Genomic DNA, 19,483 nt, shown 5'->3' with positions numbered 1-19,483 from the left:
CTAAAAGATGCCAAAATGACAAAAATGCCCTCACATGCAATTGTTTCCTTTTCCTTTCCCTTGGTCACCTTCTCTATCCTCTCTCTCCCCTGACGAAGTTCGATCGAACTTCATCCATGAAGTCTAATGGAGACTTACTCCTTTGATAAAGTCTGATCGAGCTTCATCCATTGTCGAAAAATTGTCTAATTTGCAGCCGAGATGCTCTTGGAAATGTCAGCGACGGTGGCGAGTGGGGGCAACGGTAGGTGCGATTAACTGGTGGGGGTGATGATAGTGCGAGCGACGGTGTGGGTAGGGGCGACAACAGTGTGAGCGATAGTGTGGGTGGGGGAAATAACGGTGTGAGCTGGGGTGCGGTTGGGGCAACGATGACGGTGCGGGGGTGACAACAATGGTGGGTTTTTCAAGATTGGAGGGTTGTATGGAAGTCTCTATGTACAAGTATTTTCATTATTTTACCATATGTGTAAGGTTGTATGGAAGTCCCTGTGTACAAGTAGCATTGTCCATCTAAGTTTTGGTCTTTGAAGGTTATTTTAGGGCATTTGAGGCCTTCTTGTGTGCGTTTTGTGTGGCCTCTTAGTTTACCCGATGCATGTTCAGAACTTCTTGCTTCATTGGAGAAGAAAAAATACTCACTGATCATGGATAAGAAATGGATACAGAAAAGGCTGCATCTTTCATCAAAGTAAAAACCAGTTCCAACAAATTAATTAAACACAGAGATGAAAATACTATGATCGATCGGAAACACACACACAGTGAACACAGAGCCTCGGCCAATTTTCAGCGGAAAAGAGGCTGAATTAACAAGGATGGATGGAAGTTGAAACAACAGAGAGAATGAATACATTCTCTGTGCATGGTTTCATGGAGATGATGAAGATGAAGATGAAGGGATCATTCATGGAGACAACACTGCCCGGTTGGAGATCCGGCTCGATCGCCTCACCGGCGTTCTGACCGCCGTCCTTGCTTCTCCATCTTCCTTCTTCTTCACAATCTCCTTTCCAGCAATGAAGCTTCCATATGAAGCAGAAGGAGGAGAAGAAGAAGACTTCACGGCTGACAACTCCGATACAGAGAGCTGGGCTTGACCGGAAACCGCCGCATCAGCTGCTGCTTCGTTGCTCCGCCGCCACCCCTTCTCACGAGACACGGAATCCTGGCTCTCTTCAATCTTCATCCTCTTGACTCTCTCACTGACCTTTTCAACCACAAATTCCCCAATCAACTCCACGGCCGGCGCTCCGGTCTGGTTAAAGTCCCCTGAATCTTCTTCTTCTGTTGGGCGGCGAATAGGACGCGGTGGCTTCACGAAAGACTCAACTTTCTCGATTAGTTCTTCCACATTGGGAAGAACTGGCTCTTCAGAGATGATTTTCTCTGCTTCCGAAGATTTCGGAGGAGGATTTCTGGTTGATACGGAATGCTTCTTGCGACAGAAAAGAAATCCCAAGGCTGAAGCAGCTGCAATGATCATGGAAACTACTAAGAATCTATCATCAAACGATGGGTCTGAACTCATCTTGCAAAATTCTGTGTTCTCGATGTCCAACTCCATTGTTTCAACTCCATCCTCATCTTTGGTTGCTTCATCTTTGAAGCTTGAAAAACCGTTGGCCTCGTTTTCTTCTTCAGAAGAACGATCAGAATGAGAAGTTTCCACCCCCTTGAGCTGATCAGAATCCAACCCTGATTCCGCCAAGCTGTGATCGTCAACATATTCAATTTCTCCATTTTCTGCATCATCATTATCCTCAAATTTCCCAGTCTCTATAGTGGCATCCTTCTCGTATTCAATCCCTTTAAACGGATCAGAATCTGCCCCTGTTTTCTCCAAGCTGTGATCAACAACATTTTTTATTTCTCCAGATTCTTCCATTCCTGGATGATCACCATCATCATCTTCGAATTTCCCAGTTTCCGCTCCTAGAAACTGCTCAACGACCTCCTTGGCTTCACCCATTTGATGATGATCATAAACATCTTCAACTGTCACTTCTTGAATCCATTCTTTCCGAATGTAAGATCCACTTCTACCTCTGCAAATCACGTCGAAGGTATGGTTTTGATCCTGGACAGCTTTTAGCCCAGGCGAAGAAGGAGAGTTCATGAAAGATATGTGAAGCGTAGATGTGAACAAGATGCCAATTACCAAGAGAAGTTTCATCAACCCCTTGAAAATCGAGTGCTTCTCCTCCTCCTCCTCCTCCTCCAACTCCTCAATTTCCTCATCAGAATCAGAAACATCATCTTCACCACTAATTTCATCTTCTTGTTTCATCGAATCTTCTTCTTGAGAAGCCAAGACCCAGGAGCTGTCTGCCTCATCCGGTAAAATATCTTGAACAACAGCTCCATGGGAATCAAAAGAAACAGTTGTGTTGACACCAAACCCATCTTTTTCTTCATCTTCTTGGCGCAGGAAGATCTCGTGGCGCCGGCTCGGATTGTACCGGAGGAATTTGGGCCTCGGCGAGAGGTAATTTGTCAAGGGATCGTAAGGCTTAGACGAAGAATCAGAAGGAAGAGTTCTTGAATCAAGATCAGGGGAGTAATGAAGCTGCGAGCCTGAAAAATTGGAGGCTTCATTTCTCTCGGCCAAGATTTTCTTTCTTGGAACAGCAGCCTTGGAAGCTGCAGATATGGTGGGGGACATGAAGTGCTTCATTAGTGACTTCTTTGGCGCCATTTCTCCATGGTTTGGATCATTCTCATCAGCTTCTCCTGCATCCAAACCGGACCCAGATTGGTTATTGCTCGTTTGGTTTCTGAGAAACCAAAGGAAAGACCAAGAAAATTAATTGAGAGGAGAAGATAGTAGTACCTGAGGGTGAGAATTTTCGAAATGCAGGTGGTTTACTGGAAGCAGGTGAAGAAGAGAAGCCATGGTCAGAAGGAGGAGTCATATCCTTGACGGAGCTTCGAGGTCGGTGGTTAATGGCGGTTGTTGTCTTTCCTTCTCTCTGTTCGCTGCTTGGGAGGGAGCTGAATGACGCGGAGATGACCGTTGGGGAGAGATATATATAATCAATCCGTTTGAAATTCGAAGCCCCTCGTTTTTTGACCGTTGGCTCTGTCAGGTGGTAACGGTTCAATTTTCGGTCATGATCTGATCCACGTCCACCTAACTAATTATGAGATATTCAGTTTTCAATCCTTCTTCATGTAAATGGTGGCGAAGAAAGATCAAAACTTTTGCGTGATTCTGTTGGGATGCTTAATTGCCTTCCTTAATTGCTTACTTGTATTTTCAAGTTCATGGCATCGAGATGAATTTCAGCATCATGCATCCATGATAGATATTTTTTTCTAGAAATATCATGAATAATGAACTCTAATTTTGTAAGATTCAAGGTTGTCAGAACTTTATAAATAATATTTAGTTTTCAGTTTAAAAGATATTTTGAGTGAGTATAATTTCTTTAATTATTTTTTTTAAATGCACTATCACGAGCGCCTCTTACTATTCGACCCCACGATTTCAGTAAGAGGTAAATTAGGGAATCCAGCAAGCAAGATTTCGACGTCTAACATAACCGCAAACGTGAGGGCGACAAGCACTTTTTATTTTTCTGAATTATTTCTTATCTACTGAACTATTTTCTACTCAGAGCTCGAACACAGAACTTAAGAGCCTAAAGAGTAACATCCCAATACATTCTTTCTTTGCAAGTTGATCTACGACCTGAAGACTTCTCCAACTATTTTTTGCAGCTTAGAGATGGAATGTATTTATTCTCTATTCACAAATATATATATATATTAAAATAATAAAAATAATTTTTTTGGCACTCAAGATCTTAAAAAATAGGTTGAGATGGATTTTTTTTCTTAATATTACAATAACAAAAAAAATATACTTTTAGAGACGAATTATTTTCTATTTTATGTATTTTTTCATGTAGTCCCTCAAACATAGACAAATTTCAAATTTTTAGTTAGATAGATTTTTTTAGTTTTAAAGACAAATTATTTTCTATCCCTAAGTGTTTTTGTTTACTTAAAAATGAATTTAAAAACGGACTATGTAGTTTAACTTAGAGGCAGAATTTCTTCCTCTATAATTCCATCTCTATTGGTTTTTTACGTAAGTCGTCTCGAATTCCATCTATAATAAAGACGAAATTATTTCCTTATCTAAAATTAGTCGCTAAACACTTTTTTTTTTAATGTTAAAGGTGAGAAGTATAGAATATTTTTTTAAATATATTTGTATTAGTAACCTTTTCACCATATGATTGTAGTTGTGAAGTTGATTTTAAAAAGAGTAAAATTATATTCACTCACAATTTTAAAACCTTGCAATCTCAGCTACATCAAATCATTTTGAGTTCTTGGAAGAATAATAGCCTTTGATGCTTATAACCTCCTTCCTTGTAAATTTGTTCACAATCTGAATGAATATTTAATGATGAGATATTTATTAGTTTTTAGTGTCTCATGTAAATGGTGTCAAAGGAAAATCATAACTTTTAGTGTTTCATGTAAATGGCCGCAAAGAAGATCATAACTTTTGTGTGATGCTGTTGGGATGCTTTCTTAATTGTATTCCCAAGATTCATGACATCAAAATGAATTTCAAGGCCATGTATCTATAATAAATAAATTTTTTTTTAGACAATATCAAGAGTAACGATCTCAAATTTTATAAGATTTAACAGAGAATTTTATAAATAATATAATAATATTTAGTAGTCAAACAAAATTAGTAAACATAATCAATTCTTAATCTTCAGGATTAATTAAAATATTTTTTATATATTTTTTTAAAAACTATCAATTCTTCTATAACTAAATAGGATTAATCAAAATATAATATTATATATATATAATTCTTTAGAACTGTAATACTATTTAACATGTCTACTATGATTGATCTTCAAGATCATCTATCATAACTTAAAATTAAGAATAAAAGACACCAAAATAATTTCAAGTATTTAAATAATGCATATCTTTATTAAAAAATAGAAAAATATTTATGCTTCAATCTCGTAGAGACTCTTGACAAATATTTATTTATTCTCTAAAATTATTTTTTATATTATATCATTGATAAAAATTTCAAGAGTACCATAAAATATAAATATTAATATGGAGAAAAATATAAATGAAAATACAACATAATTTTAAGAATAAATTATTTTTAAATTTTGTACATAAGTTAACATGCAGCGCATACCCATTACAAACAGGGAGGTGGATTGGGAAATCATGTAAATTTAATTTAATAGGGAAGGGAAGAAAAATGAGTTCAGGGGACTAAAATGGGGAAGTAAGCATCCAGGCAATGGCCATTCCTATTTATAACAGATAATTGCAATGCAGTCACCTGCAAATGGAACGTTTTGAACAACAACAAAATTGAAGTAAATTTTATAGTTTCTGGATAGTAGATGGTCAGAAAGAGTAGGGACAAGTAGTTGCAAAAGAAAACAAGAAGAATTTATATAATTAAGAAAAGAAAAAAACACAAGTAGTCCTAGTTATCTTTAAACAACATTAAAAATGCCAACCCCCGCTTGTGAACAACCTTTCCCTCTTCAACAAGCCAATCATCAAAGATGGCCATCTCCTACAAAATTCAAGACCGATCTCTCATTGGACTGCCCTCTGTCTTTCGTCCGTATCTTCATGCTCAACCTTAACAGACAAAAAAGATACCATGAGAAATCAGTATAAGCAAACTTGCAACATCTATATGAAAAAAGGCATCTTAATGCACGAAGGCTCCCATTTTGCAAGGATTGTATTTATGCACTACAACATTTCCCCTACTTTTTGCAAAGAGACTGTATCACAACTGGAACCCAAATGAGCAACTTTATTGCTGACAACATCTAACATAGCAACCAAGATAATATGCAATAGTCAAGCCGCCTCCTAGGGTTTGCCTGCTTGCCCATGATTCTATGCTGATTTTCCATTTTAGAGTAAATTACACTGACCTCCCTTTAGAGCATAAATCTCAGGGCGAGGGCTAATCTGATAAAGGGGGTAGTCACTGTAATTTCTTAAATGTAAGGGTATCTCTTTGTATTTATACCAAATCTCAATGGTCCACAGCCCATTTTACCCATTCTTTTATATAGCAACACATGCTAAAAGTTACAAATATGATGGAGACAAGGTACCAAACTGCAATGAACCTTTTTCTTTTTCCTGATCCTACTGCAACAACCACAGTGGAGCTGAACAGAAGTATTCTTGAAAAATACTGAAGATAGTGCAAAAGCTTTACCTCAACAAGCACTCTAGCTTTCTTCTTCAATTTGGCAGTGGGTTCCTCTTTCTCGAGCTTCCTTTGAGAATCTCTTCTTACTCTCTTGCTCTCAACTGCTACTGTTTCTTCATCTCCATCATCCATTCCATCATCACCTGTAACAGTGTCGTGAAACAAACATTCAATTTGTTAAGGTCCGTTGCAAAATAAGCACAACAATATAACCAGGCTCTTCAAGTGATTAATGACAACAGATGTAAATGAGAGCTTTGATGATTTCCTCTTGTTAGACTTCTAATTTTACTATGTCTGCCAAAGCCCAAAAACCCATAGTATAAGTTCAGGGGTATAACAAATAAGAACTAAAACAGAAAGATTATGATAGTCAACATATTAACTATGCATGTGCCGACAAATCCAGCGCACACACAGACATCGGAAAAAATCATTTCAACCAAATAGATCTATGAAGCTAGAGATACTTATAATCTTGTGAGAACTTAACCATTATCACCCTCAGTGCGATATTTGTTGACTGGAAGACCAACAAAATCTTCCATATCATCTTCCTCTTCAAGTTCTTCATAGCCTTCAACATATTCTATCTCAGGTTCCTGGATATTCCAATCAAAAATAGAGTATAATTAATTTTTCTAGCATTTTTCAGACTGCAACATTAAATTGATGAGGCTCATAAAAAATAAGTTAAACAAGCAGTACTTCCTCATCTTCATCTTCACTAGCAGCCTGAAGTCCTTCCATATCAAGAACTTTATTGTATTCTTTTACAGGGTAGTTATATATGTCTCCATAAACTCCTCTTTTAAGTCGTTCAAGCAGCTCATTTTCAATACTCTGCACAATCATAACACATTAGTAAGATTCCAGAACTGCTTATCAACCATAAACAAAATGTTCTACAACCTTATCCAATACTGCTGCCCTTTCAGCCTTCTCCTCTCTTCTAGCCTCTCTCTTTTTCTCTTTCCTAGGTGTTGTCATTATCTTTTCCCTGGGAAACAACAGCAAAGAAGGGACATGAACATTGTTAAATCTGGAAAGAACCACCAGTCAGCTAATAAAATTTACATGTCATTAGTTCAGTGCTCAGCAATGAACTAATCTACTAAAAGTTCTGCAGAACAACAATCTCTAGGCATTACACTATATTGCAACACAATGCAGATCCTCAATTTTCTTCATGCATATTCTAAACACTAGATATGAAAGAACTTCACATGGGGAAATCCAACAGAATAAAAATATCGGTCCATGGGACTAGCCAATAGCCATATAAAAGAAATATAAAGGCAAAGTACTTCCAAACACTAAGCACGAAAGAACTTTATGTGGGAAAGTCAGCAGATTAAAAACCAAACATTAAGGCAGAGTACTTTCCCTCCCTCTCCCCAAAAAACAATTTTGCTTGTTCAAAGCCAACATTTGGACCATGTTTCAAAAATAAGATAAAACATGTATGCAGTAGATCACTTTTAAGCATGTTATGTAGATAGCGCACAAGGTAAGAGCAAAACCTTGTCTTCAATGCAAGTTTCCTCATTCGTATCCGCATCTGAGTCATTTTGGTCAATCGTTGTTTTGTTTTGTGCACAAGATACTTGGGCCAATACATCTGTAGATAGATAAAATAACACATTAAGCACATTAAGCAATTGAGTATCCTTGAGAATTGAGATAAGCATATAATAATCCAAGACTTATATTAGAATGAAACAAGCTGAATATTGATACCATGTGCTTGTCAATAATTTCAAGGGCTTTCTCATAGTTTCTTGGCAGCTTTACTCTTTCCCACAATTTATTTGGCATATGAGACCTCTCTATGGTTTTCATATACAAGTAGAAGACTCCTGAATATCAAGATAAATGATACAATATAATCAGATCCACAATCAATTATGACAAGAGATGCATGCACATTCCATAGCATTCACAAGTGCTTCATATTGAGAATACAACATAAGATCCAATAAGATTCAAATAAACCACTTCCTTATTTCCCAACACACAGGTGCCCACAATGTTCAATACTTCTCTGCCCATTAGTGACGGGTTGTCCAACAAAATGAACAGCTATTAATTAAAAGGGGAAAAAAAGAGAACAAAAACAAAAAATTGATCAGTGGCTACATTGTCATGTGCAAGTCGCACAACATGATCACAAGACCGTATGTGTTAGCCTAAAAAATTGGGATATATAGGCAGCTGGTGGACACCTTTGATGTGGTAAAGATACAACACGCCCCACAACCTATGAATAGCCACATCAATACATTGGCAGCTCAAGAATCAAAAGCCTAACTAACAGATGCCCCAACTATAGTTCACATTCTCAAACAAATGATACCTTTTACAATGAGTGTATTGTCTCCAGTAGACAAAGATAAAGATCAAGAAGATTGGCAAAAGCACATTGTTCAATAACTACAAGGGGCAATGGTTCATTTCCCATTAATGATGCCCAATTTTTGTCATCACAAAGGGATGCTATTCTTTCAGATACTGGGAGGCCTATTAACAAAACTGTAAAAGGTCACTTTTGGTACAAGAACTTGTACGCTTTGGTCAATTTCATACACGAGTTTTTTGTGGTTAATTTGAATACATGAACTTACAGTTTTGGGTTTCATACAGATGAAATTGGGATAAGTTGCCCTGAGACCTCCTCTGTTTCTGCAATTTACAAGGAACCCCTGTGATTTAAAAATGTCTCTTAAAGTTTCTTGTGGTTTATCTTTTTAGATCAAACGCCTCCCCCATTTCAAATGACATTAATTACACTTTAATTTAATTTAATTTAATGTTAATTAATTATAATGATGTACAATAATCCAATGAAGAAACCAACCCGACTGCAGCCATTTAGCCTCCATTTGATATGTAGAAAAATTTATGTTTCGACAGACTTAATTAGCATATTCTATCAATAGAATCATACAAAGTTCAATCCTCAGGAAAGCAATATGGACCCATTTGTTTGGCATGAACCAGGAACCACAGGCCAGCGACACAACACATTAAACATGCAAATAACTGACATACATTTTCACAAAATCATAAAATCTTCCATCATAAATTCTGGACAAGACATTAAAGAAAAATGCTTATATATAACATGGGATATAATGATCTTATAAAAAATATGACCATAGATAGAAATGATAGAGAACTATAATTCATGTAGCCTACCTGACCTAGTGAGATTATTAATGATAATTTTATTGAGCAATTGCATTTGCCTATGGATGTATAGGTCCTTTCTCCATTTAATAATATGGAGGTTGCCTCTTGTGTTCCACCCATCATAACCATCATGCAATCGCATGCCATTCATGTATGTAAGCAAATTAGAGGCAAAAAGACAGATGATGAATTTTCTTATTTGAAGTCCAGAATTAGGGTCATAAATTAGTAACAGTATCATACTATCAGGTGACTCTTTTTGTATAATAATAACTGCTCCATGTTGAATGGTTCTTCTGTTATCCTTAATTGCTGTTGAATAATCCCTGATTATTAGGAAATATTTGAATTATTGTTGAGAGAATCCGTGTTTCTAGAGGATATTTTTTCTGTTTTCCTTTGTTATCCATTGTAGGCTATAAAGCCAACATCTTTCTCTGAATAAAGGAGTGTAGTACGATTTCTCTCTACATTGAGTTTTATTTGCAGTTCTCTTGAAAATTAACATCTGGTATCAGAGCTCCATTGGGGGCCTGACAATTGAAGAAGCAGCAGCTTTCACTTGAAGCAGCAAAGATCCATGGCATCAGAAAATGGAAGTGGCTTTGTGCAACCGGCAATTCCTCGCTTCGATGGTCACTATGACCACTGGAGTATGCTAATGGAGAATTTTCTTCGTTCAAATGAGTACTGGGGGCTAATTGAGAATGGGATAAAAGAGCCAAAAAAGGACGAAGTGCTGACGGAGGTGCAACTCAAGAATCTTGAAGCCGAGAAGCTGAAGGACTTGAAAGCTAAGAACTACCTGTTTCAGGCTATTGACCGTGCAATTCTTGAGACAATTCTCAAGAAAGATACAGCAAAAGACATATGGGACTCTCTCAAGAAGAAATACCAAGGCACAGCCAGAGTTAAGCGTGCTCAATTGCAAGCTCTTCGCAAGGAGTTTGAAATCCTTCACATGAAAATTGGAGAGACAGTGAATGAGTTCTTTGCAAGAACATTGGCCATTGCAAATCGGATGAGGATTCATGGAGAAACTCTGGAAGATGTGACTGTGATTGAGAAGATTCTTCGATCAATGACACCAAAGTTTGATTATGTTGTGTGTTCTATTGAGGAATCAAAGGATATTGACAATCTTTCAATAGATGAATTACAGAGCTCACTCCTAGTTCATGAACAACGAATGCTCAGTCATGTGGAGGAAGAGCATGTTCTAAAAGTGACTACTGCTGGTGAATCATCTCTAGGGAGAGGCAGAGGTCATGGAGGTTTTCGAGGTAGAGGAAGGGGTCGAGGCCGAGGCTTATTTGACAAGTCAAAATTGGAGTGTTATAATTGTCACAAGTTGGGGCATTACCAGTGGGAATGTCCTGAAAAAGAGAAAGATACAAAGGCAAATCTTGCTGAAACCGAAGAGGAGCTGCTCTTGATGGCTTACGTGGATGGCAAAGAAGCTTATGAAAACCATGCAGCGAAAGATTATGCAAAAGAAGTATGGTATCTTGACTCCGGATGTAGTAACCACATGAGTGGTAATCGAACATTGTTCTCCGAGCTTGATGAAACATTTCGAGAAACTGTGAAGCTGGCCAATAATTCGAGCATTAATGTTATGGGGAAAGGAGATGTGAAAATCATGATGAACAAAGTCGTGCAAACCATTAGTGGAGTGTTCTATGCCCCCGAGCTCAAAAGCAATTTGATAAGCTTGGGTCAGTTGCAAGAAAATGGCTTTGCTATTATAATACAGAAGCATAGTTGTCAAATATATGATCCAAGGAATGAACTGGTAGCAATGGTCAAGATGGCTGGTAATCGCATGTTTACTTTGGAAACTCAAACTGCAAGTAAAGATCAAGGTTGTTTTCAGTCAACTGTGCAAGATTCTACATGGCTTTGGCACTATAGATACGGACATCTCAACTTTAATGGATTGAAAACTCTGGAGGAAAAACAGATGGTGAGAGGGCTTCCAAAAATCCAATCTCCTTCGCGTATGTGTGAAGAATGTGTCTTAAGCAAGCAGCAAAGAGAATCATTTCCAAAGAGTAGCACCTGGAGAGCTGATCAGCCATTACAACTCATTCATTCAGACATTTGTGGACCTATAAATCCTACCTCAAATAGTGGGAAAAGGTATTTTATTACTTTTACGGATGATTTTAGTAGAAAAACTTGGGTATATTTTTTGTCTGAAAAATCTGAAGCCATTATGATGTTCAAGAAATTTCAAGTTTTTGTTGAAAAAGAAACAGGAAAGTTTATCAAAGCACTGCGCACTGACCGTGGGGGTGAATTCATGTCAAAAGAGTTCACAACCTGGTGTGAAATGAAGGGAATTAGGAGGCAGTTAACAGCTGCATACTCACCCCATCAGAATGGTGTATCAGAAAGAAAAAATAGAACCATAATGAACATGGTTCGAAGCATGATGTCTAAGAAGAAAGTTCCCAAAGAATTTTGGCCTGAAGCTGTCAATTGGAGTGTGCATGTGCTTAATAGAAGTCCCACTTTTGCTGTAAAAAAATATGACTCCACAGGAAGCATGGTCTGGAAATAAACCTGTAGTGAACTACTTCAAAATATTTGGAAGTATAGCCTATGCACGAGTTCCAGATGAAAGACGGAAGAAACTTGATGACAAGGGGGTCAAGTGTGTGCTTCTTGGAGTAAGTGAAGAATCAAAGGCCTATAGACTCTATAATCCTTTGACAAAGAAAATTATCATTTCTCGAGATGTTGTCTTTGATGAGGAAAGCTGTTGGGATTGGAGTGGTAATAAAATCAATGAAAGTGCTGTAGACCTTGCAGAAAATAGTGATGAACAGTCACACCAGGAGATGCAACAAGCTGATGACAGTACAAGCACTGACTCAAGTGACATCAATGAAGTACCAGAAACATTTGTTGAGCCTCTGCCACGTCAAGGAAGAAGACCAGAATGGATGGAGGATTATACAAGTGGAGGAGAGCTGTCTGATGAGGACCCTCAAGTCTATCTTGCACTCTTTGCAGACAGTGATCCAATTTTCTTTAACGAAGCAGTCAAGAACAAAAAGTGGAGACAAGCAATGGATGCTGAGATTGAAGCCATAAAGAAAAATGACACCTGGGAGTTAGTTGATCTTCCTAAAGGAGAAAAGGCAATAGGTGTCAAATGGATCTATAAAACCAAACTCAATGAGAAGGGAGAGGTTGACAAATTCAAGGCTCGGCTTGTGGCAAAAGGGTACACACAAGAGTATGGAGTTGATTATTCTGAGGTATTTGCACCAGTTGCAAGACATGATACAATTCGATTAGTGATTTCTTTGGCGGCACTCAATGATTGGATCTTGTTTCAGCTTGATGTAAAATCAGCTTTCCTGCATGGAGAGCTGAAAGAGCAAGTTTTCATCGAACAACCACAAGGATATGTGAGCAAAGGGAATGAACACAAGGTTTACAAATTGAGAAAGGCTTTGTATGGGTTAAAACAAGCACCCAGAGCATGGTACAGCCGAATAGAAGGGTACTTCACAAGGGTTGGGTTCAGGAAATGTCCTTATGAGCACACACTATTCATCAAAACAGAAGAAGGAGGTAAATTATTAATCGTATGTTTATATGTGGATGATTTAATATTCACAGGGAATGATGAATCAATGATTAGAGAATTTAAATTCTCTATGAAGGAGGAGTTTGAAATGACAGATTTAGGGAAGATGAGATACTTCCTTGGAATAGAAGTTGTGCAATCTGCTGCAGGCATCTTCATTAATCAAAAGAAGTATGCACAAGAAGTCTTAGAGAGATTCAAAATGAAGAATTGCAATCCTTCTCACAACCCAATTGTCCCTGGTTTCAAGATTTCAAAGGATGAGGGAGGAGTAAAAGTTGATTAGACCTTCTACAGGCAGTTGACTGGTAGCTTGATGTACTTATCAGCTACGAGGCCAGATATGATGTTTGTCATAAGCTTAATTAGCAGGTTTATGGAGAGCCCTACAGAGCTTCATTTGCAAGCTGCAAAGAGGGTCCTTCGATATCTAAAAGGAACATGTGATTATGGGGTTTTTTACAAGAGGGGTGGCAGTGATAAGTTGATTGGTTTTAGTGATAGTGATTTTGCAGGAGACTTGAATGATCGAAAGAGCACATCAGGTCATGTTTTTTTCTTAAGTGATGCAGCTATTTCCTGGTCCTCAAGAAAACAACCAGTGGTCACTTTGTCCACAACTGAAGCTGAATTTATTGCATCTGCATCCTGTGCATGTCAAGGAGTATGGCTGAGGAGGTTACTTGAAGAAGTTCATCATACTCAAAAGGGACCAACAGTGTTGTATTGTGACAATACTTCTACTATCAAGCTGTCTAAAAATCCTGTGCAACATGGTAGGAGTAAACATATTGATATCAGGTTTCATTTCCTTCGTGATCTGACAAAAGATGAGGTTGTGGAGCTGGTTTACTGCAAAAGTCAAGATCAGGTTGCTGATATCTTGACTAAGCCATTGAAATTAGAGACCTTTGTGAAGCATAGAGGACTGTTGGGTGTTTGTTCAATGTCAGAAGTAAACTAAATGCATCTAGATCATTTAGTTTAAGGGAGAGTGTTGAATGGTTCTTCTGTTATCCTTAATTGCTGTTGAATAATCCCTGATTATTAGGAAATATTTGAATTATTGTTGAGAGAATCCGTGTTTCTAGAGGATATTTTTTCTGTTTTCCTTTGTTATCCATTGTAGGCTATAAAGCCAACATCTTTCTCTGAATAAAGGAGTGTAGTACGATTTCTCTCTACATTGAGTTTTATTTGCAGTTCTCTTGAAAATTAACACTCCAAAGTAAATACGATTGAGTAAATATGCATGTTCACATAGGAAGTCCCTTGCTTTGTTCCTGCTATAATAAAAGATATAGCTGAAGAACCCAAGAATTTCTTGAAGAACAACAATTGCCAATTTCCCATCAGACAAATCAAAACCACTGTCCTAATGAACTCAGACAATTCAAAGCTAAATGCATCCTAAATTTGCAATCAGTCAGATAACACAAGAACAAATAAATGGGCAGAGACTTCCATTTGAAACGTTAGGAATCACGTCTTAAAGAGAAACAAAGAAAGGGCTCAATGCCCCAAATATGCAAAAAAGCACAACAAAAAAAAACTCACGAGAAATCAGTACCATCATGGTCGCGGATGGTAGCGTAACGACTGTTAGCGAGAGGGCAGGAGCTCCGATTACAAATCCCTGTCACGTTATACGGGTTTCGGCAAAAATTTCCCGTCGTTATTCTGACAAATCAACAATCCCCAAAATCAACACCAAGCAATCAATCAAAATAGAAACAGAATATGAAGAAAAGTCTGATCAAACAAAAAAAAAAGAGAGAAAGAACTGGTTGAGTGTAGAATACTTGGCCATGAAACTGCAGTGATTGTGCCTAATAACTTGCCATATCACCTCGTCGTGCTGCATCTTTACTTAATATAACAATAACCACAGCTTCTTAGGGTTTATTTCGCTCCAAGTCGAAGGTCTTGAACAAAAAAAAAATTCTCCCTAAGGGTTTATGGTTTCCGACTTCCAAGAGGCTGAGCCACTGCCAAGAGGCTTATAGAGAGACGGATGGCGGAGGCGACGGCGAGGGACACAGCAACGGCGGCGGCGGAGTCGACGCGAGGGACTGAGGTTCGACCTAGTAGGAGTAAAATAGAGAACGAATGAGGGGGTTCGTGAATAAAACCGATTCTCGTGTAGAGACGGAAATATTTCCGCTCCTAAGGCCGTCTCTGAGACATTTAGAGACGGAAAATTTCCGTCTCTGATTCGGTCTCTGAGACGAAAATATCCCAGTCAGACACCAAGCTGTCCTTCGCAATTAAAAATTAGAAATTGGGTTGAAATTGATTTTTTTAATTAAAAAATAGAAAAACTGTTTTCCATCTGTGAGACCATTTTTTGTTTTTTGGACAATTTTTCTATACATTTTTTTTACCCTTATAAACCGAATATGTTCCATCTCTTCTACTTGAACTAAATTAATTGATAGAAAATAAATTAATTAACAAAAAATATTATAAAACAAAAATTAAATATTATATAAAATAAATAAAATAAGGTTACAATAGTTTTTCTTCGACATTATATGCGTATTACAACAGTTTTTCTTTGTTTCTTAAGATACCATTTGTTAAAATTAGCAAAATAAGGTTGAAATAATTTCTGACTAAAATATGAAATGATCAAAATAAAGATAAAAGTATTCAAAAATTTTTATTAAATTATTTGTTAAATTTTTTAAAATGTACTAAAAGACATATGCATCATTTTTTTTTATTTGTAAGGTCCAATATATGCTTATTTAAGCATATCTAAAAAATACAAAATAAGAAGTCACACGATTTATTTTCTCAAGGTCGATAAATAAATTTAACAAATTTTAATGATAAAAGTATGGATCCTTTTTATATTTTACATTTTTCGATCTATATCTTGATTAATAAAGATTATCTAAATAAAACACTAGAGGTTATTTCAGTGATACCAAAACCTACCAAACCTTCTTTTTGAGTGAAAGCAAATCTAGTGTATCTATTTTATAACATAATAAAAGGATATATTAGTAATTGCATATATAATATACCTAATTCCGATATTATTTTCCATAATAATGCAATATATAATTGTTATCAGAATATCATTATTTTTCCAATGTCTATCCTTTTAATATAAATTATTTTCTCTTAATAGTCTATTTTTTTTAAATTTTTAAACTAATTTTATTCTATATACATGAATAATATAATTAAATCTTATAAGATATGACATGAGTGTTGTAATAATAATTTTGCTTAAATTACATGAATCCAACATCTTCTAGAATTTAGAAAACATATTGTACGATTTTTCGTCAGGTTGTATATATTTTTTTTATTAACGCACCATTACAAGCTCTCTCGTTGTTCAGTCCCACGATATCAGTAAGAGATGTAAATCAAAGAATTCAGCGATCAGTTCAATCTCTAACCCCGTCGCAAACGTGAGGGTAGCAAATAGTTTTCAACTTTTTGGATCACTCTGACTGCTGATTTTCCTCCCTGAGCAAAGTTTGAACACTAAACTTGAGGGCCCAAAGAGTAACACCCCAAAATGTACTTCTTTTGCCAATGAAGCTATGCCCTAAGGCGTGCCAGCCAAGTTATTTTTTCCCTCATAGCAGGGGGTAGAGACGAATTATGTATTTTTTGCTTAGAAGTCAGAGTATTTCGTCCCTATGTGAGATACATCTTCTCCTTCAGTCTCTATTTTTCTCGACCTGGGTCAAACTTGAGCCTCAATTTCGTCGACACTATTGTTGTTTCCTTCATCATTGTCTTCCTTCGATGACACGTCCTCCATTCAATGCAAAGTCACGTTTTGGCCAACTGGGACCTTGGCTCCAATTGATTTTTTAATTTTTTATATATATTACTATAATTTTTATAATTTGATCAGAGCTAAAATTATACTTTGGCCCGGATTAAAATTTTTTTTTAGCTCCGCCAGTGCCTCCATTTATCTCCCTGCCCGCTGTCATTCTTCTCCGCCCGGCACCTTTGAATGTACAAAAACTATATACAAGTTTTGTTTTTTAATGCAATTATTTATGTATTGTGATCTTGGATTTGCAGTTTTGCTAGTTTTTGTATTTACTTTTTATTGTGATGTTGAATTTACAGGTTCAGATTTCCATTTTTCCTGTTGTGATGTATTCTGATGTTGAATTTATGAGGAGTCCCAAAGACACCGTTGTCTACAATTAAAGTGTTAACTGGCCAATGAGCAAAGTTATAAGTGAGGGCATCACAATTCGGACGTTATCTCCATAAGATGGATAATAATATAATAGAAGAGATCTATTTTGCTCGACGAGGGCTAGTAAAAAAAAAAAGGGTGTGTGGGGTGGGAGGAGGGGGCTCACACTCCCCTTCTCACATTTATTTGCGTTAATCAAATGTTATGTTATTCGATACAAATAATATAATATTTTTATATAACAAAATATCAACAATATGATACTGAAATGAAAACTTTATGTTCCTAGGAGAGAGTAAAAGTTCGATTTACTCGAACTAACAGAATCAAACTGATTGAACTTATCGGTTCGATTTAGTTTTTTTCTTGTGTCGAAAGTTTGATTTTCAATTTCTAACCGAACTAATGGAACTTTAAAAAGAGATTATTTTGATATTCATAAAATAATATTATTTTATTTAATTTTATATATTTTTAATTATTAATTAATTTAATTTTTGAGTTAATGGTTGGTTTCGATTCGATTTTACTTCTCAATTTGATTTAATTGATGGGTGAATATCGAGGAATTCAATTACCCGTATGCACACCCTTCCTCCTATACATGTTACATATAAGCTGCAGATTCCATAGATTATCTTTTATCATCTTAATTAGATTATATCAAGAAATTTTAATTAGAATATGTTTCTATCTAATATGAATCTATGAATATTATTTTAATAAATAATATTAAATATGACAAATAATTTTAAATAATAGGGTTACTCTTGTTTTTTTTTTATTTATTTGAATTCTACATCAATTTCTTTGATATCGGATTCAACTTTATAATAAAACCTTTTCCCTGTATTGAGCTTTTATTATCATACAAAAAGTATGGTACTATTACTAATTTATAACCCTAATTCTGGATTTCAACTAAGGAAATTCATCATCTCTCTCTCTTTCTACCTCTTATTTTCTTACATACACAAATAGCATGCAATTGCATAATGGTTATGATGTAATCTACTATTCAATATTAAAAATAAAACACACTATCCAAAGAAAGTTAAAGAAATATTAAAATCTAAACCCATCTTATCTTTCCTTGAGCGAGTTGCTAGTAGGCATCGATAGATCGAATCAACACGAGAAAATTTATGTATTTTAACTAAATACTCTATTTCTCTCTCTAATATTTATACGATAATTTTTAATGGAACAAACAATTATAGGTTCCGATTTATCGTAGATGGAAAATAGAGACATAATTCTAGGATTTTTTTATTAGATTATTCTATTAAGTAACCCACTAACTTTTAGGCTCTTTACACCTTTTTATATTACATATAAATAAATGTTAAAGAAAGATTTTAGTTGAGAACCTAATTGGATCACTTTAAATGAGTTTATTAATCTGATTAATTCGTATTTCACAACTTAAAATTCTAATTTGTAGGAGCTCATTTAAGAAAAGGTTTTAATAATATATACACAAAATCTTGTCAAGAAATCGTCTTCAAATTGTCAAAACTCTACAAGAAAAAAAACGATCAGAGAACGCAGAGTATTTCTTACATAAATACTCTAATATTTAAGTTAGATTATCATTTTCATAAGAAATAATTAAACATTTTTTCTTTTTTGTAGAAGTGATTTTTCTTTAAAGAGCAAGGGCTCGTCTATTTATAAAAGAGTTTGAGAGTTGATAATAAGTATTCTTGATATATTTTTTTTTACGCAGAGTGTTTATTTTGTTCCCAAGTTGATGTGATTTAAATTTTTTTTATTCATAATAAAAATATATTTTTTATATTTATAATATATTTCGATAAATAAACAAATTGATTTTTTGGCAACTAATTTACATAAATATCTCATTTACAATTTAACATATTAAATGTGAGATTGTTATAACTCTAAGTGTCACGTTTTCTACTACACATAGGACAATATTATTTAATTCTATCACCATTTTATCTCATTATTTATCCATTTGGTCCATGTAGTAATGACAGATTGGTATACCCACCAGAGAGAATAGGTATTAAATTAGATATTGGTACATAGTACAATGATTGACCTTTCAACTTATTATTATTTTTCTTTATTAATTCTAAAAATTGCATCAAATCCATTAAAATAGAAAGATTAAATTAATTCGACGTGGCTTAAATTTTAATTATTTTTCTCAAACATTCTCTTAAATTTTAAAATTTTTCTAATTAATTCCCCAAACATTTTAAAGTAAGTTAGACACCACTTGAATTAGCTA

The 19,483-nt window shown here is 35.5% G+C and overlaps 2 protein-coding genes across 3 annotated transcripts; both read right to left on the bottom strand.

Annotated features, from left to right (window-relative positions):
* Nucleotides 1–640: 640 nt before the first annotated feature.
* Nucleotides 641–2,991, bottom strand: LOC127794083 (uncharacterized). The gene is made up of 2 exons (XM_052324976.1): nucleotides 2,834–2,991; nucleotides 641–2,733 (listed from the first exon to the last, which is right to left on the bottom strand). The coding sequence occupies exons 1-2, from the start codon at nucleotides 2,913–2,915 to the stop codon at nucleotides 908–910; spliced, it is 1,908 nt and encodes a 635-aa protein (XP_052180936.1). The 5' UTR covers nucleotides 2,916–2,991; the 3' UTR covers nucleotides 641–907.
* A 2,364-nt stretch (nucleotides 2,992–5,355) lies between these two features.
* LOC127795822 (uncharacterized) lies at nucleotides 5,356–15,150 on the bottom strand. 2 transcript variants are annotated; one of them, XM_052327733.1, is made up of 9 exons: nucleotides 14,843–15,150; nucleotides 14,611–14,720; nucleotides 7,985–8,103; nucleotides 7,768–7,865; nucleotides 7,157–7,244; nucleotides 6,953–7,087; nucleotides 6,738–6,846; nucleotides 6,251–6,387; nucleotides 5,356–5,652 (listed from the first exon to the last, which is right to left on the bottom strand). In XM_052327733.1, exons 1-9 carry the CDS (start codon nucleotides 14,902–14,904, stop codon nucleotides 5,608–5,610), a joined length of 903 nt encoding a protein of 300 aa, XP_052183693.1. In that variant the 5' UTR covers nucleotides 14,905–15,150; the 3' UTR covers nucleotides 5,356–5,607. The 2 variants fall into 2 exon arrangements, with proteins under 2 accessions (XP_052183693.1, XP_052183694.1); XM_052327734.1 differs by having other exon boundaries at nucleotides 14,598–14,720; nucleotides 14,843–14,882.
* Between the last annotated feature and the right edge of the window lie 4,333 nt (nucleotides 15,151–19,483).

This window comes from Diospyros lotus, chromosome 2 (genome assembly GCF_014633365.1).
Source record: "Diospyros lotus cultivar Yz01 chromosome 2, ASM1463336v1, whole genome shotgun sequence".
Taxonomy (NCBI): Eukaryota; Viridiplantae; Streptophyta; class Magnoliopsida; order Ericales; family Ebenaceae; genus Diospyros; species Diospyros lotus.
This window is presented reverse-complemented; position numbering and strand designations above follow the sequence as displayed.

What these genes read in the sequence shown, in the direction of transcription:
- LOC127794083 (XM_052324976.1), bottom strand. Translation starts at nt 2,915, where the DNA reads ATGACTCCTCCTTCTGACCATGGCTTCTCTTCTTCACCTGCTTCCAGT. An exon ending in TCGAAAATTCTCACCCTCAG is followed by an intron (nt 2,734 to 2,833) that starts GTACTACTATCT and finishes GTTTGGATGCAG; the next exon opens with GAGAAGCTGATGAGAATGAT.
- LOC127795822 (XM_052327733.1), bottom strand. Translation starts at nt 14,904, where the DNA reads ATGCAGCACGACGAGGTGATATGGCAAGTTATTAGGCACAATCACTGC. An exon ending in GTGAAGATGAAGATGAGGAA is followed by an intron (nt 6,847 to 6,952) that starts GTACTGCTTGTT and finishes TGGAATATCCAG; the next exon opens with GAACCTGAGATAGAATATGT. An exon ending in AAGCTAGAGTGCTTGTTGAG is followed by an intron (nt 5,653 to 6,250) that starts GTAAAGCTTTTG and finishes TTGTCTGTTAAG; the next exon opens with GTTGAGCATGAAGATACGGA.